The sequence below is a fragment of the Limanda limanda genome, chromosome 1 (genome assembly GCF_963576545.1).
Source record: "Limanda limanda chromosome 1, fLimLim1.1, whole genome shotgun sequence".
In the NCBI taxonomy this organism is placed as follows: Eukaryota; Metazoa; Chordata; class Actinopteri; order Pleuronectiformes; family Pleuronectidae; genus Limanda; species Limanda limanda.
In genome coordinates, this window is record NC_083636.1 from 22,401,698 (window position 1) to 22,426,146 (window position 24,449).

Here is a 24,449-nt window from a genome sequence, read left to right on the forward strand (position 1 = left end):
AGTTTAGTTTAAACCTCAAACCACTGAATTCTTCCTTCAGATTAATGATCAAATTAAAGTGAAAAGACATTTAGTGAATAAATTAAGTACAAATTTACGAATCTGATGGTTACAGTAAAACCTGATCTGTAGAGAATCATCTGACAGCTTTTATTTACTCGTTCTTATGTCAAACCTCAAAGTTTTTAATGTAAGAAGCCAAAATGATCAAATATTATATATTAACACAAACTGGAATAAAATTAGGTTATAAAATGTTGATGTTGATATTTTTCTTTTAAATTTCATTCAAAGTTTGTCTTCATGTTTGATCCTTAAAGGACGGAAGGTCAACGAGGTTGTGACCTGACGGATATTTAACTTTGTTCAACATGTCGAGGGATTCTTAGTTCTGATCATTGTGGGAATAATTTATCAAAATGAAAAGTTCCTCCAGACTCGTGGAGAACTCGTCTTCGGTCGAAGTGAAACAAAAATGAGACGAATCAACCTGAGTCCATGTTTTTCTTCCCGTTCTGGCTGAACTTTGACCTGAAGGAGACGTTCAGGTCTGAAGAACGTGCGCGAAAATGGTCAAAGGAAGTGGAAATGTTTAAAAAAAAATATTGAAACAGGTCGAGTCATGTTTTATAATAGAAAAGAAGCACTTTTGTCTCCCGGTTTCTCAGAGGTTGGAACAGGAAACAGAAGTTAGTGTCGTCTTGTTTTGAAATGTCTCTCGTCCGTCTCGATCCCGTTTGCCAGGAAGTGGAGACGACCAACATTTGGTTTGTCTCATTCGTTTCACTATTTTCTACGATGACTGCTAATCTGTAAAACATCAGAGGAACAGCGCCACCCAGCTGCCACCATAAGCTGTTGTAACTCATGAAATGCTGATTTTTGTTTTCTTTTTGTTAAATATAAAGTGAGTGAACTTTTAACTTTGTGTCTGAGTGATGATTGATGAAGAAATATAACTTTATATCATACCTGCTCAAAAAAATTAAAGGAACACTTTGAAAACACATCAGATCTCATTGTGAAAAAAAATTATGTTGGATATTTATACTGATATGGACAGTTTAATGTCTTAGGAACAAAAGGATGCCACATCTTTGATGGAAATAAAACTTTTCAGCCTACAGAGGGCTCAATTTTATAGACAGCCCGAAAATCATAGTGAAAAAGTGATGTGGCAGGCTTGTCCATTTTGCCAAAATTCAATTTCTGCAACTCAAAATGCTTCTCAATATCTTGTGTGGCCCCCACGTGCTTGTATTCATGCTTGACAACGTCGCGGCATGCTCCTAATGAGACAACGGACAGTGTCTTGTGGGATGTCCTCCCAGATCTGTCTAAGGGCATCAGTGAGCTCCTGTAAAGTCTGAGGAGCAACCTGGCGGCGTCTGATGGACCAAACATAATGTCCCAGAGGTGTGCTATCTGGTTTAGGTCAGGTGATTGTGAGGGCCATTCAATTGCATCAATTTCTTCATCCTCCAGGTACTGCCTGCATACCCTTGCCACATGAGGCCAGGCATTAACGTGCATCAGGAGGAACCCAGGACCTACAGCACCAGCGTAGGGTCTGACCATGGGTTCAAGGATTTCATCCCGATACCTAATGGCAGTAAGACAGCCGTTCTCTAGCCTGTAGAGGTCTGTGCGTCCCTCCATGGTTATGCCTCCCCAGACCATCACTGACCCACCACCAAACGGGTCATGCTGAACGATGATGCAGGCAGCATAGCGTTCTCCTTGGCTTCTCCAGACCCTTTCACGTCTATCACAGGTGCTCAGGGTGAACCTGCTCTAATCTGTGAAAAGCACGGGGCGCCAGTGGCGTACATGCCAATTCTGGTGTTCTATAGCAAATGCCAATCGAGCTCCACGGTGCTGGGCGGTGAGCACAGGGCAAACTACAGGACGTCGCGCCCTGAGGCCACTCTCATGAAGTCTGTTTCTGACTGTTTGGGCAGAGACATTTACACCAGTGGCCTGCTGGAGGTCATTCTGTAGGGCTCGGGCAGTGCTCAACCTGTTCCTCCTTGCACAAAACAGCAGATATCGGTCCTGCTGATGGGTTGAGGACCTTCTACAGCCCTGTCCAGCTCTCCTAGAGTAACTGCCTGTCTCCTGGAATCTCCTCCATGTTCTGGAGATTATGCTGGGAGACACATCAAATCTCCTTGCAACGGCACACATGGATGTGCTATCGTGGAGGAGTTGGACAATCTGTGCAACTTCTGTAGGGTTAAGAAATCGCTTCATGCTCCCAGTAGAGATAATGACTCTAGCTAAAGCCAACACTAATGGAAAACCAGTCGAAGTGATCAAGAGGGAGAAACTTGAAATGGCCTCCACATGCAAAACCACTCCTATTTTGGGAGTCGTCTCATTGTTGCCCCTCTCGTGCACCTGTTGTTAATTCCATCATCACCAATGCAGCTGAAACTGATTAACAACCCCCTCTGCTATTTAACTGACCAGATAATTATCAAAAAAGTGCAATTGAATTCATGCCATACCCTGATAAAAAAGTGTTCCTTTAATTATTACTGTGGAATAATGTCGTGTTTACACACTATACTGCCACCTTGTGTGTACACTGTGCAATTGAAATTGTATTTGTGTAGAACCTTTTATACAAACACAGACAGGAACTGAGCTTTAATGTAAATTACATAAAGACTCCTAATATTAAATTAAATTGTGTAAACAAATAATTTGACTTTACAGACAGGAGACGTAAGAAAATCTGAAATAAAAAAATGATGTCATCAAATAGACTGTTAATGTTGAAATAAAGATGTTAATATAATTCTAATATATACACATAATACACTCAGCCAGTGTGATGATCAATATTCGTGATGAGAGTTTCGGTATTTTTGTTGAATCTTTAAGAATCACTTTCACTTCTACAGTTTATCATTTACCGTAATAACGGTAAAGTTCTTAGTTCGATCCTTTGGATTCTAATAAAGATAATTCTTATAATAATAATGAGGTTATACGTATAACTTATTGAAACATTACTCGATCCACCGATAATAATTTTATAATAATATGGACAGCTGCTCCTTCAATAAGCTTTAATTTAAAGGTTTTTATTTGAATGTGCGCACACTCTTGAAATTTTACGGTATAGCACTGCCACTATAACCACGCCTCTTTTCCTGACTCCATGCACTGATTGGTCCACGTGTGTCACATGACTCGTCAGAGCGGAAGTGGAGGACTGTGCCGCAGAGCGAAGGTGAGAAAACAAACCGGAACAAAAAGATCGTTAAAAACCGTAAAGACGCATTTTCACCGGCACATGACGTCACTCAGCGTCATCTCTACCGGGCCCGGTGTCTCGCGACGTGTGACCGCGAACGTGTTCGTTAAATTATCGAGTTCACGTCGCGAGACACGAAATGAAAACACGTCATGAAAACAACCCGTTCAGTGGAGACGTTAAACACGTAGAGTACGTCACTAGCGTAAATCTGACGTGTCTGTGATGTGCGTGTTAATGTGCGTGTGTTTGTGTGTACGTGTTTGTATCTGCGTGTGCCTGTGTGTGCGTGAGTGTATGTATTTGATTTAACTTTATTTAAAATCACCAGTAACAAACAAACGATGGTCACGTGATGAAACGGGAATTTCCCACTGACTCAGTGACGTCACTGCGCGTCAGTTAACGACTGCACCCAAAAACAAAATAAACTTAATTAAAAAAATCTAATATGTTTTATCTAACATGAGAAATGGAAAATGTCAAGTTGACTGAGAACGTGTGTGTGTGTGTCTCTGTGTGTGTGTGTCTCTGTGTTTGTGTGTCTCTGTGTGTGTGTGTGTGTCTGTGTGTGTGTGTGTGTGTGTCTCTCTCTCTCTCTCTCCAGGGAACCAGCAGCTCAGGATGCAGAGCACCACTAACTACCTGTGGCTGATCTCAGACCTGCTCGGTCAGGGCGCCACTGCCAATGTCTACCGGGGACGGCACAAGGTACGAGCTGGATCGGTATCAGACTAATCTCTGGGGAATGGTTGAGAAATGTTGACAAAGTGCTGACTCACACGGTGAAGACGTAAAGGGAGTTTGTGTTGATCAGACCTGTGGACGTGTCAGGTGATGTAAACATGGTCACATGGTATCACGTCACTTTCTGTCTGTGCCGGCTCCGCCTTCACCGAAGAGGTTTCATGTGAACTGAGTCTGAAGAACAAGACTTTATTTAATCTCAGATTTAAACTCTTACATGTTTACCTTCATTCTGATTTACACTGACAAACAAACATTTATATGTTATATAAATAAATATGATTCAAAGTATATTCTCCATATTAACTGATCACATTTTCTAATGTTCAGCTGATCTGCTGTAGAATAGATTAACTCTATACAATCGTATAACAATAATAACATCATCTTTCTACGCTCTCACATTAATACTTTCTCCTTTTTGTGTGATTTCTGTGTTTCTGTAGAAAACCGGCGACCTGTACGCCGTCAAGGTTTTCAACAACCTGAGTTTCCTGCGGCCGCTTGATGTCCAGATGAGAGAGTTCGAGGTTCTGAAGAAACTCAACCACAAGAACATCGTGAAGCTCTTCGCGGTGGAGGAAGAGGTCGGTGTCGCGTCAGGAAACATGATGACCTCTGGTGAAGGCAGTTAGTAACGTGCTCTTCCTCCTGTGCTCAGTCCAACACGCGGCACAAGGTGCTGGTGATGGAGTACTGTCCCTGTGGAAGTCTCTACACCGTCCTGGAGGAGTCGTCCAACGCCTACGGGCTCCCGGAGGACGAGTTCCTCATCGTCCTGCACGATGTCGGTGAGTCCATGGGACCATGTGACCATGGAAGAAACACTAGCTGCCGATTATTAACAATGAAAAACGACAATGAGACGTTAGAAATGTGTCGGCCCGTGTTCTCTGTGCTGCTCTCTGATTGGCTGTGGCTTCTCCAGTGGCCGGTATGAACCACCTGAGAGAATACGGCATCGTTCATCGTGACATCAAACCAGGAAACATCATGAGGGTGATCGGAGAGGACGGCTGCTCCGTCTACAAGCTGACGGACTTCGGGGCGGCGCGAGAGCTGGAGGACGACGAGCAGTTTGTGTCTCTGTACGGAACCGAGGAATATCTGGTGAGGGACGACAGGAAGTGACCGTCGGCCGGTCCGGGTCTAGTTTGATTTAAGTTGATTGATTAGGGTTGATTAGAAAAACTTGACATAGAATTGAAAGTGTTAAGAAAATAAATTTAAAGAAGATGCATTAGAATAAACGGGTTTGAATTCAAAACTACTTTAATTTAAAACGCTTATTGAACAGATGTGAGAGTTGGAGAAAATCTCTCTGACTGATTCATGGAAAGTTCATCTCTTCTTCACGTGTTTCCTCTGCAGCATCCCGACATGTACGAGCGCGCCGTGCTGAGGAAAGACCACCAGAAGAAGTACGGAGCCACCGTGGATCTGTGGAGCATCGGCGTCACCTTCTACCACGCCGCCACCGGCAGCCTGCCGTTCAGGCCGTTCGAGGGGCCGCGCAGGAACAAAGAAGTGATGTAAGAGCTCGTGGTGACGGAGAAGTCGTTTGTTAAGAGACGACATGAAAGTGACAGAGGTGTTTGTTTGTCTCAGGTATAAAATCATCACAGAAAAACCGTCCGGGACCATCTCCGGTCACCAGAAGTCTGAGAACGGGAAGATCGAGTGGAGCACGGAGATGCCGGTGTCCTGCAGCCTGTCAAAGTACGAGCTCCTCCGCTAGCGTCCACACGTCTCACTGATGTCCTCCTGCTCTCGTCTCCGTGTCTCACTGATGACCTTCTGCTCTCGTCTCTGTGTCTCAGGGGTCTGCAGAGCCTCCTGACTCCGGTTCTCGCCAACATCCTGGAGGCCGATCAGGAGAAGTGTTGGGGCTTCGACCAGTTCTTCGCCGAGACCAACGACATCCTGCACAGAGCCATGGTTTACGTGTTCAGTCTGCAGCAGGCGACGCTGCATCGCTTCTACATCCACGAATACAACACGTAAGAAGAAGAAAAAGAGCTGCTGCTTACATACATCTGGTTTCAATTATTCACACAATCACAGAATAAGAAACACTACACACACAATCACAAACACACACAATAAGAAACGACCTGAAGTCTCGTCGTTCTGTGTCTGAAAGCTGTTGTTCTAAACGTGTCCACAGGGCGGCGCTGTTCCAGGAGGTGATGTCCCGCAGGACGAACATCCCGCTCCACAACCAGGAGCTGCTGTACGAGGGACGCCACCTCGTCCTGGACCCAAACCGCCAGGCCAAGAACTTCCCCAAGACGTCCAGAGAGAATCCCATCATGCTCGTCAGCCGCGAGTCCGTCGCCACCGTGGGACTCATCTTTGAAGATCGTACGTAGTGACACCCGACAGAGGGAGTAGAGACGGCTCCTTAAATGATATTAAAACTAATTAATAACACAGAAAATCTTTAATAGTAGAACTCGATAATTTTATTTAATTTTGATTAAGTCCAAACAAACACAATCGGGATGTAATTTAATTAAAATCAAACACTAGTGATGTTGTGTAATCAAGATAATCGTCGTTAACTTTTCCTTCAAACACAGAAACAGATTTTCTTTAATGTATTGTTAAATGTTTTAATATTTGAATTAAAACCAGGAAACGGACACAGGTTTGACTCGTAGCGTTTGTGTCTTCGCAGCGAGTCCTCCTAAAGTCCAGCCTCGCTACGACCTGGACCTGGACGCCAGCTACGCAAAGGTACGAATTCATCAAAACAACACGCAGAATAAAGAAGCATGTTCAAGTTAAGGAAACAGGAAGTTGTGAAGGGTTTATTGTGATCTGAGAATCCTGCTCTGTGATTGTCTGAGTCACGTGTTTCCTGTCGTTGTTCAGACGTTTGCAGGCGACGTCGGACACTTGTGGAAAACCTCTGAGTCACTGCTGGTTTATCAGGAGCTGGTGAGAAAAGGAGTTCGAGGTCTGAAGTGAGTTTGTGAACGAAACTGATCTTTAAACGGAACTCGATAAAAAAGGGATTTGTTTCTCTTTCTGGTTTTAAAATCACTATATTAAGAAAATTAAAACTTATTAGAAGCTGAAGGTACAAAAAAATGTTTTAGAAAAAAACTAACAAAGCTGCTCTGAACTAACTCTGTCTCTCTGTCTGTCTCTCTGTCCCTCTCTGTCTGTCTGTCTCTCTGTCTCTCTGTCTGTCTGTCTGTCTCTCTGTCTGTCTGTCACAGTGAGCTGATGAAGGAGGACTACAGTGAGATCCAACACAAGAAGTCTGAGGTTTTCCATCTTTGTAACTACTGCACAAAGATACTGGAGAGAACTGAGCAGCTGTGAGTGACACACACGTCTCTCTGTCTCTGTCTCTCTGTCTCTCTGTCTGTCTGTCTCTCTCTCCCTGTGTCTGTCTCTAACTGTCCCCTGTGGCCGTGTAGGTTCGAGGTGCTGATGCAGGCAAATCTTCTGTCGTCGGAGTACGACGAGATCTCAGATATGCACAAGAAGATCGTCAGAGTGAGTTCAGCGTGCGTGTGTGTGTGTGTGTGTGTTTGTGTGGGTGGGTGAACCTGTTAGATCGACGACTCCCTCAGAGGTTAGCATGTTGCTACAACACAGAGCTGCACGTCTGGTGTGTCTCTGGTTGTTGTGTAATAATGAGTGTGTGTGTGTTGCAGATCTCTGGAACTTTGGAGCCGATCGAACGAACGACACAAGACATCAAGAGTAAGTTTGTCCCTGGGGGCCTACTGACGGACAGCTGGACGCAGCAGGTGGGGACGCACCCCAAAGACAGGAAGTAAGACATGTGTGTGTAACTTCTCCAGAACACACTCTCATGGCGGGTGGAGGCGTTGTGTGACGGTGACTTTGTGTTGTTCCAGCGTGGAGAAAATCAAAGTTCTGCTCGACGCCATCACTGCGATTTATCACCAGTTCAAGAAGGACAAAGCAGAAAGACGTGAGTTCTTCTGCTCAAACACAAAAAGCATAACTGTATGACATCATAGTGACATCATGGTGACATCATTCGTATCATGTGATCTTTCACATTCAGGTCGAGTCTATCGTCCAATAGGATGCAAAGATTTGTTTTAATTAGGGCTGCCGCGATTCGTCAACGTCATCAATTACGTCGACGCTGAAGATGCGTCCACGCATTTTTTTTTTTTAAAACGCTGGGCACATGCCGCCATAGACTATGCATGCCGCGGCTGGGGCAGCAGTCGTCCCGGCACCCCCTCCCCTCCACGCAGCCGGAGGCTCGGTGTGCGGCCCGCCTCAAGTTGTTTTTTTTGGGGGGGGGTCCTCGTCCACGGCGCCTCACGGCGTCGCTGGTGCGGGGGCTTCCTCTCTCTTGGACCGCGGGGCGGTGTCCGTCGCAGGTGCGGAAGGCCGGCCCTGGACGCGGGTCGGGTCCTACTCGCCTCATCTCAGCTTCGGCGCCCGCTGGGGGAACGCTCCTTTCGCGCGGGGGGGGGGGGGGGCGCTAGACTGAGTCGTGGACATGCTGACATTCTTACATTACAACACACATGTCTAACTAACGTTTGAGTTTGATTTTGAGCTGGACACCATTGTTTCTTATACTTTAAACATGTTGCACTTTGTTTAATATGCAGACCTAACTTTTTTATTTTGATAAGGGGTTAAATAGAAACTTTGATATCTTTTTGAGTTGCACTGCTGACTTAACTTATAAGCCCTCTTTTAGATTTATTTTTATCACGTTGGAGTTGCTAGTTTAAACCTACAGTTTTGCACTTTAATATTTGAGCCTTTGTTTACATTTTGTTTTGTGCTGCATTATACGATGACATACAGTTTGTTGTTGTCAAAATAAAATTAACTGAAATGAATGGTCAATTTGATTTTTTTGTAGGAAAATTAGTCGTTTAGATTAATCGACTAATCGATAAAATAGTCATCCGATTAATCGATAGAAAAATAGTCGTTAGTGGCAGCCCTAGTTTTAATTGTTTGAAAATCATTGTCTGATAAATATCAGCTTTATCAGTTGTTTCATTGTTTATTGAATTGTTGAATATGATCTTTTCTGTGATTCACTGATTATGTGCATTGCACCACCATGGCAATTTCCAATATATGCAAATATACATGGCAATAAAAAGAATTCTGATTCTGATTCTGCTCTGAAACATCTTGTAATTTTGAAATTTGCCACAGAAATAAAGTCTGTTATTATTATTATTTTTCTTCAGGATTGCCGTACAACGAGGAGCAGATCCACAAGTTTGATAAGTAAGTCTCATTTAAACAGGTGTTACTCTGGGCTTTTATTGTGAAGTCTGACTGTGTGTTCTTCAGACAGAAGCTGGTTCTTCATGCGAGTAAATCTCGTTCCCTGTTTACTGAAGAATGTGCCATGAAATATCGTCTGTTCATCTCCAAGAGCGAAGAGTGGATGAGGTAAAATACACCAAGAGCATCTTCATCATTCTGACCATCATCACTTCATCTCTTCTTCTCTTCTTCTCTTCATCTCCTCTTCTCTTCTTCCTCTTCTCTTCTTCTCTTTATCTACTCTTCTCTTCTTCTCTTTATCTATTCATCTCTTCATCTCTTCTCTTCTCCTCATCTCTTCATCTCTTTAACTCTTCTTCTCTTTATCTCTTCTCTACTTCTCTTCTCTTCTTTACTTCTCTTCTTTTCATCTCTTGTGCTCAGCTCGCTCTGACAGGCCTCTGTGTTGCTTAGCAACGGCGTGACCTGTGTTGTGTTTGCAGGAAGGTTCATCACGTGAGGAAGCAGCTGCTCGCCCTGTCGGGTCAGCTGATCAGCATTGAGAAGGAGGTCACCATGCTGATGGAGCGAACCATCAAGGTAAACAGGCGTCATGTGACCTCACTTCAGCTTCTTCATCGTTTCAGAAGATCGGAAACCTCAAGATGTTTCACTCACTTTCTGAATCTGATGAAGATGTTTTTCTTTCTTTATTTTATTAAAATCACACCTAAGTGTAGGTTCTGTTTACTCTGTGTATACATGGATCCTGTTCATTTATATTTGTATTATTTATAACAATGTTTAAACTCTTTTTTACTTTAAGTTAAAAACATGAAACTAAAACATCTGTCTGTCTCTCCGTCTGTCTCTCCTTCTGTCTCTCCGTCTGTCTGTCTCTCTCTCCTTCTGTCTGTCTGTCTGCTGTGTCTGTCTGTCTCTCCATCTGTCTGTCTCTCTCTTCATCTGTCTGTCTGTCTCTCTCCACCTGTCTGTCTCTCCGTCTGTCTCTCCGTCTGTCTGTCTGTCTGTCTGTCTCTCTCTCCATCTGTCTCTCCATCTGTCTCTCCATCTGTCTCTCCATCTGTCTCTCTCTCTCTGTCTGTCTGTCTCTCTGTCTGTGTCCAGCTGCAGGAACAGCTGCCTCAGAAGGTTCTTCCTCTGGTTTCCAGTGGGATGAAGCCTCAGGCTTATCTGAGTCAGAACACACTGGTGGAGATGACGCTCGGGTAATTTATCTTCATCATCATGGTCACCATGACGACCACATCTTTCAGATAAAATCATTTGAGACAATTAAAATAACAAGTTTTATTTTAAACCTGAACGATGGAATCGTCACATCAACACGTGACTTTGACGTGTTGCTGACTTCGTGATGTGTTTCAGGATGAAGAAGCTGAAGGAGGAGATGGAGGGCGTGGTCAAAGAGCTGGCGGAGAACAACCACTTCTTAGAGAGGTCAGACACACACACACACATATCACTGGGGTTAGATTTAACAATCAATCATCAAGTAAAAAAACGCTTTTATCATTAAACAAACATCTGAGAAGTGGTTTTCATTAACATGTGACTTTGTCTCTTCAGGTTCGGGACGTTGACGCTGGACGGAGGACTGAGAGGATGAGACGTTTGTACAGATTCTGTCTTAACTTGTAAATAATGTTGGACTGAGACAGGGAATGTTTGATTTGAACGAGCCTCTCGGACTCGGTCTGCGACTCTGCTGCTTCACAGCTTCGATCAGTTCAACTGTCGGGATGAGACGCGTCAATCATATTCTGACCTGAAGGAAAATGAAGCTGCAAAACAAAAAAATAATTTAAATTACCAGGACTTCCTGCTGAGAACACATCGAGCACCTGAGACGTTCATCTGTAAAATACAAATGAATAATTACAATTGAATGGGTTTTTAAGTGTTTGGTGTGTTTTCAGGTGTTTCATTAATGATTAAATAACAATGCATGTAATTGTAATAAATCTATAAAAGATATAAAACTGCAGAATATAATTTAAAATACTTTCACTTACTACAAATGATTAATTATGAAATTGATAAATTACCATTGGACTGAGTGACATTTGAATATTTGAGGTCAACAAGATGATTCTATTTGTTTTTATTAGTTTTTTTTTCATATTTAATTTCTTATTTATTGTTTGTTCAAAAACAATCAATAATCTTTGTGGGATATTTTCTCTGGACAGTAATTTACTGGTCGTTATTAGAAACTTCAGAATCCTCGCTGGCGGTTAAAAGACAAACATCTGGTCATTTTTTATCTGGAGACTTAAATTCTTTTGTTTGGTCGAGAATCATCGTTCGAAACGTTCAGCGACGCTTTAAAAAACCTGTAAATAAATATAAATCTGAACATTTCTGAGTCTCTGTTTCATGCTTCGATTTGAAAACGGCTGAGATATCAAATAAACTACGACCTTTATAAATCACGATGTTTAAAGATTTGCATTTTCTTGTGTTAATGAGGCCGTTTTGGTCTTTTGATATATGTGCTAACTTCTTTTTGTTGTGCAGCATTTTGTACTTTTTAATAACTGCTCTATAAATAATCTGACGCCTTTCTAAACTGTTAAAGGACAATGAGGTCAGTGTTGATTGGTTGATTGATGGAGGAGGGCGTCACCTGCCCATGCAGGGGGAGGGGTTAAGAAAAGCAGGTTATATAGGGAGTGGGCGTGTCTACGTGTCTGACATTTACTCACTTTGTGTTTCTGATGTTTTAAACTGGTTTTTATCTGATGTGTTGACTCCAGTTACTTTTTATTATTTGTTTCGTGGAACAACTTCAATAAAAGTTAATAAACCAATAAAACGGTTTCATTTGGATGAACAAGAAAACAGACCTGGTTTTATTTTTCTTCTTGTCGTCTCTCTGTCTCTGTCTCTGTCTGTCTGTCTCTCTCTCTTTCTCTCCGGCTGTCTTTGTCATGTTTGTGTCTGTCTCTCTCAGTCTGTTTCTCTCGCTCTCTCTGTCTGTCTCTGTTTCTCTCTCTCTCTCTCTGTCTTTCTCCCTCTCTCTCAGTCTGTTTCCCTCGCTCTCTCTGTCTGTCTGTCTCTCTCTCTGTCTGTCTGTCTCTCTCTTCTCTGTCTGGCACTGTCTCTCTCCCTCTCTCTGTCTGGTTGTCTCTGTCATGTTTGTCTCTGTCTGTCTCCCTCTCTCTGTCTCTGTCAGTCTGTTTCTCTTGCTCTCTCTGTCTCTCTCTTCTCTGTCTCTCTCTGTGTCTGTCTCCCTCTGTCTCTGTATGTGTCTCTGTCTGTCTCTCTCTCTCTCTGTCTGTCTGTCTGTCTGTCCTTCTCTCTGTCTGTGTCTCTCTGCCTCTCTCTCTCTCTCTGTCTGTCTCTCTCTCCCTCCTCTCTCTGTCTTTCACTCCCTCCATCTGTCTGTTGCCCGTAGCAACTGGCCTGTTGGAGAATCAGTCCTCTCAGCTGTGGTTGCCATGGCAACGTGCTGCGTCATCAGTCCACTCATGGAAGACGGACGCCGTCGTCTCCTTTTAAGATCCGAAGGTCGAGCCACAAAAATAACATGAATTATTGATGAATCAGCTGAAGCACGATCGATGTTGTGAATGTTTAATTTCTTTAATTTAATATGTTAATGATATTTAAATAAAATGTTTAGTTTATGTCCAGAATTATTTATTAATTACTAAAAGGAATTATGAATTAAAAGAGAATTATCTGTCAGTTAATGTAAACAAAGACGACGTCACATGAAGCTGAAACATCTCAGATACTAACGCTGCCCCCTAGTGGCCTCGCTGTTGCAGGCCCGCCCATACAAGCTCCTGACCAATCAGGAGTCAATCTCAGCTGTCAATCATGACATTTTAATTCAAATAGATTTATATCTTTACATTATACATCGGGTTCACAGTCGCCCCCTATCTGCTGTCAGTGGGACTGCATATGAATGTGAATGTTGGTGGAGACAGGGGGCGTCTCTCTCTGCTGGGACCAAGAAACATCTTCATCCGCCCCTGCTGCCTCCTCCTCTTCCTCCTCTTACTCTTCCTCCTCTTCATCTTCTGCCTCCTCCTCTTCCTCCTCCTCTTACTCTTCCTCCTCTTCATCTTCTTCCTCCTCTTCATCCTCCTCTTACTCTTCCTCCCCTTCATCCTCTTTATCCTCCTCTTACTCCTCTTCATCCTCCTCTTACTCTTCCTCCTCTTCATCTTCCTCCTCCTCCTCTTCCTCTCCTCCTCTTCCTCTCCTCCATCTCTGGATCACGGAAAAACACCAATATGCAGCGACTGTTCCTGTTCTGCTTTCAGCCGGTGAGTCTACACGCACACACACAGACACACACACGTCGCCATTTGACGCACTGATATTCGTTTTATCTCCGATTTCTGACTCGGTGTGTGGGTCTGTTTTTGTGTGTCTGTGTGTATATGTGTGTGTTTGTGTGCGTTTGTGTGCGTGTGTGTGTGAGATTGTGTGTGTGTTTGTTTTTGTTTGTGTGTGTCTCCGTGTGTCTGTGTGTGTGTGTGTGTGTGTGTGATTGTGTTTGTGTGTGTCAGATATGTTGTGGCTTCAGGTTGGAAACATGACGCTGCTTCAGTCTCCTGCTGCTTGTTTGATTGTTTGATTGATTGATGATTGATGATTGATGATTGATTGATGACACTCTAACTGTTAAATTAATCTGCCATTTAATATTTAATTAAATCATATTTTAACATTAATTTATCAACTCAAATCGTAGTATTGTTTTACGATGGTGTTATAGATTACAATGGAAATACCTTTACTCTGATGCTGTGAGGTTCCAGTGATGTTGTCAATATAAGATTGTTTCTCTGTATTTATTCAGGTTTGATTTAAATTAAATCAATGGATCAGTTTGTAATTTGTGTTTCATAAGGTTTAAATTAAATATTCAAACTAACAGATGTATTGTAATCAAGTACAAATGAAAGGAACTTTACTTTAGTACAGAACAAAGATTATGTAATTATTAAAGTGATCAATAACTCAGTTGATTGATTTCCAATCAGAAATAAGAGATCTGGTGTTTTTATTCCTTGTTTCCTGTGTTTTCTGGGATACATAGAGAATTATTATATTTCTTATTGTTTCATGATCTTCAGCTTCAACGTGTTTGATGAATAAGAAGAAAACAAACGTTTCTTTGTTTTAGTTTCCCTTTCAGTTTTTAATCTAAACTATTTTAATAACATATAAAAACATCTGTGTCCGTTTCTGTGGTTGTTGTTTTGTAATTGTTTTGTGGGTGTTGTGTGGTTGTTGTTGAGTGTTTGTACAGTTGTTGCTTAATTGTTCTGTAGATGAACCTAACTTCCTGTTCACCTGTAAATTACCTCTGACCTTGATGTTGGTCTCTCACCAGTTGTGTTACCACATCTGGAAATTGTGTTGGTTCTCCAGATGTTTGTCATCGGGTCTTTTAACTGTTTAGCTTCTGGTTTGTGTTTGTGTGTCTGCAGCTCGTCTCTGGTGCAGAATCATAACGATGGTTTATGCCGAGTCATCGCGTGGAGTGAATCCCTCCCTTCACTCTCCGTCTTTCACGTATCAGATGTCATTTAACTTTTCCGAGAGGGAGAACTCGACTGTCCTGGCCACTCTACCCACAATCCCCCTTTGCAGCCTGGAGGACTCGTCCTCTGGCCGGAGCAACGGCACCTCGACCTCCTACGAGCTGACCTCGGTGGAGGTCGCCGTCCTGGGTCTGGTGTTTGCGTTCCTCTGGCTGATCTCCATCCTGGGAAACGCCCTCGTCTGCCTGGTCATCCACCGGAGCCGACGGACTCAGTCCACCACCAACTACTTTGTGGTGTCGATGGCTTGCGCTGACCTTCTCATGGGCCTGGGATGTGCCCCGTTCGTGCTGCTGCAGGTCGCCGCCGGGCGATGGCCACTGAGCGCCGCGGCCTGCAAAGTCGTGCGCTACGTGCAGCACCTGTGTCCTGGTGTGCAGGTGTTCGTGCTGCTGTCCATCTCCGTGGACCGGTTCTACACCATCCTGTACCCCCTCAGCTTCAAGGTGTCTAGGGAGAAAGCCAAGAAGATGATCCTGGCCTCGTGGCTGTTTGACGCCGCCTTCATCTCGCCATGCTTCGTCTTCTACGGCTCCACCTCCACAGACAGTCACTGTGAGTTCTTCCTCCCGGACCACTGGGGCAGTGTCGCCTACGCACTGGTTCACCTGCTGCTCGGTCTCCTGGTCCCGGTCGCACTGATCGTGTCGTTCTATCAGCGGGTGATCCGCTACATCTGGAGGATCAGCGCCGACGGTCACACGGTGCGCCGGACGATGAACATCGTCCCACGGACTAAAGTCAAGACCATCAAGATGTTCCTCATGCTGAACTCCGTCTTCTTCCTCACCTGGACGCCCTTCTACGTGGCCCAGCTGTGGCACCCCAGGGGGTCGGAGGCCGCGAGCAGACAGGGGCTGCTGTTCTTCGCCGCTATCGCCTGGATTTCCTTCAGCTCCACGGCCTCCAAGCCGACCCTGTACTCGGTCTACAACGCAAACTTCAGAAGGGGCATGCGGGAGACCTTCTGCATGTCGTCCATGAAGTGCTATCGCAGTAACGCATACACCATCACGGCGAGCTCTCGCGTGGCCAAAAAGAACTACGTGGGGGTGGTGGACGTCCCCGAGCCGGCGAAGACCAAGGACTCCGCCTGCGACCCGTTTGGCCGAGAAGTGAAGGAAAAGAAAGTCGCGTGGCTCACAAACGCTAACCCACCAAACACTTTTGTGTAAATGGCAGGTGAGCTAACAGGAGGCTAACACGCTAGCTCTTTATTCAGCGACACTAAGGGCTTTTCTCCCGGCAGCCATATTGGAAGTTCTCAATCATTTTCTACGTCAGATTTAAACTTAGTTGATTTCTGTGCAGTGTTACCGCGGATCGTTCTGTTATTGATGCATCCGATTCTGTGTTTTAATGTTAGCCTGTGAGCTAGCTCACCACAGTTCGTGGCCTTCTGTGAAACAACGTATCTGGTTTTCTGCAGTGTGGTCCGAGCTAACGCTAGTAGCTGTTTGTTAACAGTGACATATCTGCTTTGCTGCATAACTGTAATGTAACAAGTTTCAGATATTAAACTGTCCAGGTTCATAAGATGGAGGAGGCGGGTTTATTATCGGTACTGCAGCCAGCCACCTGGGGGCGAGCCATATGTTTACGCTTAATTTGTCTGTCTTTATTTATTAACTTTTAATTCACATTCTGTTCAGAAACATCTGTTTTGTTTTTTTCTGCTTTAACTCTTGAACTGAAGCAGAATCACAGACATTTTATTACAGTTATAAAGAGGCTTCAGTCCGTAATGTATTTCAGCTGCTGATGACACGTGGTTTGTTTTACGTAATAAACAGAATATTGTGACTTGTCCTGAAGTTCTATTTAAATCTGATGGTTTTTCTTGTATATTTCAGTTTCTCAGTCGACCTGGTTCCAGATTCCAGATCAGGACTCAAACCTGGTTTCTTTGTGTCCTAGAACTTTTGATCCTCGTCATGAAACAAACGTGTTTGAGTCTTAAAGTTAAAAAAAATTAAATAATAAATCATCGGATATTGAAACAGTGATCAATGATTTTCATTAAAACTTTCCTGAATTTTTGATCAAGTCACAGATTCATGAAACAAAGTGGAATGAGGATTTGTAAACAGTTCTTTTGTTTTATGAAACATTATCCAGCTTCTGATCAGAAGTTTGTGTGAGAACATGTAATAAGTTTCTGTTCAATCACAGAGTCTCAGTCAAACACACGTTTATTTTGATGGGAAACAAAATGAGCAAAGTTCAAGGTGCGTCTGAAGAAAGTGAAGAAAGTGCAAAACTTTACTAAAGGACAAAAAAACACTTCAAACTTGTTGGTCTGAAATAAAATCAGCAGTAAACATTGATGTGATTAATTCTTACTATCAGACACAAGCGAAGAGAAAGAAACAAAGTACATATGAAGAATAAAAAGCTGCAGGTGAAACTACTCATTGATTTTTATCATTTTACTCACAAGCAGCAGAAAATCCAACTTTTCCTTCCGAAAAAACCCTCAAATACAAAAATATATCTATCACTGTCCCCATCCTGCCGCTCTGACCTCTGAGGCCACGTTCTTAGAACCGGTCAAATTCAAACAAAGATAAAATATTAAAGCCACATTCACGTTTCACGTTAAGATTTAATCAGCTTCATCAGAGTGTCTGTCGTTTCCTGTTTCCTCTCCGTCGTTAGTCATGTGACTCAGGATTCCAGAAGCAGTTTTTAAAAATGGCACAAATGTTTAATTTAAATTTTTCTTGCAACTCTGAAACATGGACGAACACGTTAAAACCATTGATATTTGTAATGAGCTCTGTGGTGAATCTTAATTTTACAAAGTGCTGATAGATTAACTTTTTCTTTACAAAACCTTTTAATTTAAAATAAAAAACCTCAGCTGATCTGTTGTCGACCTTCAAACTGTCCAACATTATCTCACATTATTTAAATCTGTCCCACAGAAAATGTGCCTTTTACAAATCAGAAGAAAGACTCCTCATAAAACGCGATGTTAAGAAGTTTGACTTTCTTAAGTCACGTGACCGCGTGGAGCTGCGGCGCCCTGATGAAGAACTGACCTCTGACCTGTTGGAGCCGTTTCATGAATCAGGAACTGGAACACAGCTTCAAGTTCGTCTATGAACAAGAAACTGGCGGAAAAGAAAAAAGCTGTGAATCTGCCACTTCCTGCGTGTTAGTGTGAACGTTGACATGTATGTTGAGGATGATTGACAGCAGCAGTTTCTCTCGTCAGTCTGTAGCCTCCGTCAGAGGCGTGGCCTTCCCTCGCCGCTCAGGTTAACCCTGACTGTTGCTGCCGACACTGGTCTTGTTGTTCTTGCTGTTCTTGGACGTCTTGGTGCCGCCGCCGCTCTGAGGCGTCTTCTGCTCGTCCCCGGTCAACAGAGCTTTGATCTCTGACGGGATCTTCCCCTGGTCCATGGCTGAACACCACTGCTTGTACTGAGAGGAAACCACAGCACAGAGGTTAAAGGTCAAGCTAACCACCATTCCATTTATCACATTAATTATAATCATTTCCATGTCAGTAACTCTGGTCGTGTTGTTGATCTACAATCAAGCTCTTTCAGCTGTTTTTCCTCATAACTTACGATTATTTATATTATTACAACAACCCATTTCAATAAATTATCCATGTTTCCGATGAAGTGCTGCTCATCGTGCTCAGTACGTTCCCATGAGACCGGTTCCTACCATCTCCAGCTCCTCCCTCAGGGCGCAGATTGCCCTCTCCTTACTGGAAACCAGCTCCTCCAGGTACTGGTACCTCAGCTTCTTCCTCGCTCGACACTCTCTGGCGCTCTGGCGGCTTCGCTCCAGTTTGGCCTTCAGGTCGATCTTTGCCGGTTTACGACCACGTTTCCCCGGTTTCTTCACTTTACCGGCGACCATCTAACAAACAGAGCAGATTTTTACATCCACGTATGTATAGAAGGATTATTTCTAACAAAAGACCAGGTACATATCATGTCAGAAAGAATCATGAGATTTAACATATTCTTAGATTATTATCTTACAGGAATTTACAGTTTGAGACCAGAAAGGTTCATCTATCATCTGTTATCACTCATTTCTAATAATAGACAAATGAATCAGGGAGCAGGGCCTGAATTCAGATCACTGAGCTGGTCCCCGGAGTCCTGAGGACCAGAGGATCCACGGAGCCTATAGGACCAGAGAGCACCAATGACTCTGAGTGAGGTGATGATTTCACCTGTTTTAAAATCATGGAGCTATATTCCAAGACGACGAAGAAACAAACAAAGACAGACAGACTGTCTGTGTGTCTTGTGTGTCACGGACAGACTGTCTGTGACACACATGTTCAACATTTCTCTTAGCAGAAACGTAGCTAGCATTAGCTCTAGTTAGCGTCATGTCGCCTACTGAATTCGCCGCAGTTAGCAGCACCAGCTAGTTAGTTAGCATCAGAGTGTTCGACTAACCAGCTGGTTAATGACCCGCCATCCGAACGGGTTAGGTTAGGGGTTAACGGAGTTAGCCACCGTTAGCTTCTCACCTTGTTGTCATCCATGTTGTTAGCTGCAGGCGGCTAAAGGCTAACAGTTAACTCTACTAACACACGTAGAGCAACTAGTTTAACGTGAACCCGCGCTAACTATAGTTCAGACTAATATAAACCCGCGCTTATAATAGTTCAGACTAATATGAACCCGCGTTAACAACAATAATTCAGAGTAACTTGTTTACATCCGGTTTGCTCTTCTTCTTCCTCTGGATGTATTTGTTAAGTTACCGCCCCCCTATGGAAGGACTCGTGCCAGCGACACTGGTTTCAACAAATCTTTATTAAAAACATAAACTTGACAATGAACAAGGGAGAAAAGTTAAAATGAAAAAGTTTCATGAATAATTGACACCATCAAAATATATAAAGTTATAAGATCTCGTGTTTGTCGCCCACATCTTATTTTCGAACGTGTTTCCCAGAGTTTATCATCATATCTTCATAACATCTGATAAATGGGACTAAATTCTAACTTCACATAACATAACTTAGCATACTCTAACATAACAGTGAAATGTAATTTTTTGAAACATATTTACTTGGTCACTGATTATTCTGTTTAAAAATAAACATTTAGATGATTTTTGAGTCAAGTTTTTATTTTTCATGTAATGTTCCATCTTTCAAACTGAAGGACAGATGTGATGCAGCTGAATGTTCATGTTTTAAACACACAGAATGTTCATATATGTTGTAAACTCACAGACGTGTGATCGGAGGAATGTGCAGATCCACTCACTCACATCCGGCGGGGGGGGGGGGGGGGGGGGGGGTTAGCCATGCATGCTAATTGCTCCAGAATGAAAAACCTTTCACGATTCTTCTGCCTTCATCTCGTCTCTTGACAAAGGACGGACAATAAACACCTCAGAGACTCAGATTCACATGTTTAACAAACTTTAACGAGATAAAAGACGTCTGTCAAGATGTGTCAATAAATAAATCTAATTGAATTTATTCACTTTGTACAGAGTCTATTAAAATGGTGATTATGATTAGGGTTGCAAAGGGGCGGAAAGTTTAGCTCGGGAATTTTGGGAATTAAAAAAAAAAAAAAAACTACCCTAATTAAACGCTGAGCAATAAAAACATCATTCAAAACTCTATTTTAAAGATGTATGGAATGCAGCACGTTGAGTTTCAACCCTCCACTGTGCATTCTTCCATCACATGCACAGATCATTCCCAGCATCCTTAACACTACAGCAGGGCTATTGAGGCCTGCTGTATTGTGCAGGACTAGTCAGGTAAGTTTCGCTGATATTACTGGGGAAAATTTATTAGCATGCTGATTGGGGATTGTTCATCTGTTCATCCAGCCTATTTCCATTCATTTGTCCATCAATTGTAAAATATGTTTACAGACGATTCCAATTGTTTGGCTAACTATTTATATCTCTGGCATTGCATTAGCGTTTTTTTACAAACTTTTTTCTCATCTTACTCTACAGAACAATGCCAGGTGCACTATGTCATGTGTGAAGGCATTTCACCCCATCCAATGTAGAAAGAAAGGCTGTGTACATTTGCAAATACTGTGCAAACACCTATGTCTTTAGTCAAGTGCCAAAAGTTTCCTCAGGGCTCAAATCAGCCTATGACAAAACAAAATGTATATGACAAGGTAAATACAGTTAGTATAAATTACCCACAACATTTAATTAAACGTTAATTCCCGCATATTCCCGTTAATTCCCGTATATTCCCGTTAATTCCCGTATATTCACGTTATTTCCCGTTAATTCCCGTTAATTCCCATGGAAAGTTTCCAACTTTGAATATTCCCGGAATTTTGCAACCCTAATTATGATCACATTTTAATTCATTTACACAAGATTAAAACAAGACAGAATCATTAGTTAATTAACTAATTGTTCAGTAACGTATATTTAGTCATGACATGCGGCTGCTAGGCAACAGCAACGAGGCTGCTAATATTAACGATACTGGTAAAGGCTACAGAGGCTAACAATTTATCAAGCTAACAGACGAACATAATGCAGGAAACAATTTTCTCAAGTGTTCTCACATGACTACCATTCTTATATATTAAATCAACAACCATGGGGCGACACGTTTGGGAGGAATTGTCGTTATTGAGACTAAATGAGGCTGTGAAGCAGAAAGGAGTCACGGGAGTTGTTGTTCTTTGAGTTTGTTTGAAACATTCATATCATGTCATTTTCTTTTAGAATATAGAGTTATTACCATAAGTCTCTTGGCTCTGCAGCGCCCCCTGCAGCCGGAAGTTGTCCCTGATAGCTGCTCCTCTGCAGCGCCCCCTGCAGCCGGAAGTTGTCCCTGTCTGGGCGGACGTCACGTCCCCTTTAAGAGCTCCATCGATGACGCCACCAGTGTATTTTCTCCGCGGTGACCTCATCCCTGGAGCAGCGCGGCACCGCGGCGGCTCGGTGCTCGTGTCCGGAGAAGACGCCTCCTGCCCGGGGCCCATCCGCGCTGCTCTCCGCTGAGGACCACCGGACCCCCGCTACTTCCCGCTGCCTCTCCCGGTGAGTCCCGGTGCTTCGAGCCTCACGCCAGCTCCGGTGTCCGGTAAAGTTCCGTTAACGGGCCCAAAGTTTCACTTCTGTCCGGTGGCGGAGCTGAACCACCGACTGGTGACGTCACCGACGTTCACCGACGGTTACTGTCGGTGACCGAGTGAACCGTGAGGGGGGAACCGACTGTGATCGGTCGGTCGGTCGCTTCCATCGAAACAGATCAGATGTCAGAACCGCGAGCTCACGTTAAGTAACGTAAAAGTAACTGTAAAGTAACGTGAACGTCATGATGAACTCACTTGAAACTGTTGAAGAAATCCACTCAAACAGTTTCAATATGTTTAAACAGGTTTGAACTAATATGTTTTAAATTTCCACATGTTTCAAACCGATGTCACTCCGGTTTGCCTTCTGACGGAGCTCAGGTCCATTAACGTCCATTTAAGAATTAACATCAAACCTCAATAGTAAAAGTGTTTTTTAGTAGAGTTTACATTCATTGTTTTAATTTCATATAATATCCCTGTTAATATTAATTTACACGTCAACATGATGTGTTTTATACAAATACTACACTAATGTAGTACATATTGTGTAATAATACACATCAACACGGTTTTATCACAGCTACAGTCTGTCTCTCTTCCAGCAGGGGGCGACTCCTTTGGTAGTTTCTATAGAAAGTGACTTCTCACTTTATGACGTCAGTAAACATGAGGGAGTTTCTGTCTCAGTCTCTAGTTTCAAGTCTTCTTCAAACAGCTGAAGTTCATTTAGTGAATTATGACAATTTAGAGTCAAACAGACCATAAAGCACCGGATGGGGGGGGGCGGTGGGGGAGATACCACTGAGTGATTGACAGCTAGTACCGTCCAATGGGTGCAGATGAGCCCCTCCCACCTGTGTTTAAGTGAGTGGTTAAAGTTCTCTGATTGGCTGCCGAGGTGTTAACCTTTGGTCAGAGTCATCAGGATCGAACCATCACCTCAACTGGGATCAGGGCGAAACCAGTGAAACCACCAAGGAGCAGGAAACACACACTTCAGATTATCGCCATGACCGGAAGATGTTCAGGTTTTTTAAAGTTTGATTTTACTCTTTTTATTAGTGTTTCAAAAGTTTTGGTACACGACAGATATTTAATCAGGACACAAACTCTCATCTTCACGTTCCAAATCGGAGTGTGGACGTTACCATAGTGATGAGTTTTAAAACTAACAAACATCTTGTGCCGACAGGAAACCGTTAAATGGTTTTACTCTTATATCTTTGGACTCGTCCTGGTTCATCTTTGGTGTCGACCTCTGACCTTCAGGAAACACATTACATTACATGTCATTTAGCTGACGCTTTTGTCCAAAGCGACTTATATTTTTAGTACACTCAGCATTTATGAGGGGCCATTTAGGGGTTCAGTATCCTGCCAAGGACACTTCGGCATGCAGATGGGGAAGAGTGGGATTTGAACCGGCAACCTTCGTGTTGGAGACACGCTGTCCTCGTTTCGCTCTGCGCAGACGAGAGCGAGGTCATGTGACTGATGACGTGTTGAGACGTTACTGTAACTGGTGGTTTATCAGAGTCTCATTAATTCTTCCTCAGACTCGGCTGCTGATGAAATGTGTCTCTGACTCGATGACTCACACAAAAACGTTTCTGTTTTCCAGTCTGACGCTGTCACAGAAATGATTCTGCTCCCCAACGTGTGTTCATATGAAACACAAACGATACAAAGAGCAGCAGGAACCAGCTGCATTATCACTTATTGATTCATTCTTAGTCTATTGGTAAAAAAATACATAAAAACCCTGGAAATTAAGTTATTCCTGATTCTTTCTTTGACGTCAGATAAAATAGAAACTGTTTGTTTAAGTAACACAACAAAATCTGCGACTGCTTCATTAATCAACTCATCCAGTCATCCATTAATTAATTCATCCATCCATAGCATGAATCAGCTGGTTTCACATTCACTCATTTGAGGATTTAAAGTGACAATTTTTATTTGAAATGTTGATATGAATAAATTCAGTTTCTTGTTCTTAGAGATAATAATAAAATATTATATATAACCAACCTCCTCTAGTGGAATCCTTTGATCTCAAACAGTTACCATAGTTTTTAATGTTCAGTGAATAATTTCTTTATAACTGATAATTGATCTGATGAGTCTCTGACTGTTGAAATCTTTTAAAAAACAGATGTCTCACTCTGTGTGATATTCGAACTGCAGTGCAGCGTCTTCTCTCTCAAACTATCTCTGACGCACTGATGCTCATGTTATTTAATGGTATAAAAACAGCTGAGAGGTTATGATTGACAGCTGAGACTCACTCAGGATTGGTTGAGAGTGTGTGGGCGGGACCTCCATCATCACTTCTGCTCAGACTCTGACTGTAGATGACGTCATCACCACAAGATGGCAGCGTTTGAGTCTCAGATATTTTAGCTTCAGTTCTGGAGGAAGTGGAGACGTGATGTCTATATTTACATACACGTGTTCATGTGAACATGTGTTCATGTGTGTATAATATGTTCTGCAGACGTGAGGAAACATGTTTGTTTTAGTTCAGACTCTTTTTTCTTTTTT

At 42.9% G+C, this 24,449-nt stretch overlaps 3 protein-coding genes across 3 annotated transcripts; 2 read left to right on the forward strand and 1 right to left on the reverse strand.

Moving 5' to 3' along the window:
• The first annotated feature begins 3,204 nt into the window (after positions 1-3,204).
• On the forward strand, positions 3,205-11,635 carry tbk1 (TANK-binding kinase 1). Its single transcript, XM_061073132.1, has 21 exons — positions 3,205-3,241; positions 3,873-3,976; positions 4,459-4,599; positions 4,674-4,803; positions 4,941-5,122; positions 5,384-5,544; positions 5,621-5,731; positions 5,833-6,012; positions 6,180-6,376; positions 6,693-6,751; positions 6,890-6,981; positions 7,240-7,341; positions 7,444-7,522; positions 7,684-7,805; positions 7,891-7,967; positions 9,229-9,268; positions 9,335-9,436; positions 9,754-9,850; positions 10,379-10,479; positions 10,640-10,711; positions 10,841-11,635. Exons 2-21 carry the CDS (start codon positions 3,890-3,892, stop codon positions 10,878-10,880), a joined length of 2,172 nt encoding a protein of 723 aa, XP_060929115.1. The 5' UTR covers positions 3,205-3,241; positions 3,873-3,889; the 3' UTR covers positions 10,881-11,635.
• Positions 11,636-14,753: 3,118 nt separating this feature from the next.
• gpr19 (G protein-coupled receptor 19) lies at positions 14,754-16,016 on the forward strand. The gene has a single exon (XM_061077924.1). It carries the CDS (start codon positions 14,754-14,756, stop codon positions 16,014-16,016), a length of 1,263 nt encoding a protein of 420 aa, XP_060933907.1.
• Positions 16,017-17,015: 999 nt separating this feature from the next.
• On the reverse strand, positions 17,016-19,575 carry crebl2 (cAMP responsive element binding protein-like 2). The gene is made up of 3 exons (XM_061070335.1): positions 19,349-19,575; positions 18,523-18,720; positions 17,016-18,270 (listed from the first exon to the last, which is right to left on the reverse strand). The coding sequence occupies exons 1-3, from the start codon at positions 19,361-19,363 to the stop codon at positions 18,106-18,108; spliced, it is 378 nt and encodes a 125-aa protein (XP_060926318.1). The 5' UTR covers positions 19,364-19,575; the 3' UTR covers positions 17,016-18,105.
• Positions 19,576-24,449: the final 4,874 nt, after the last annotated feature.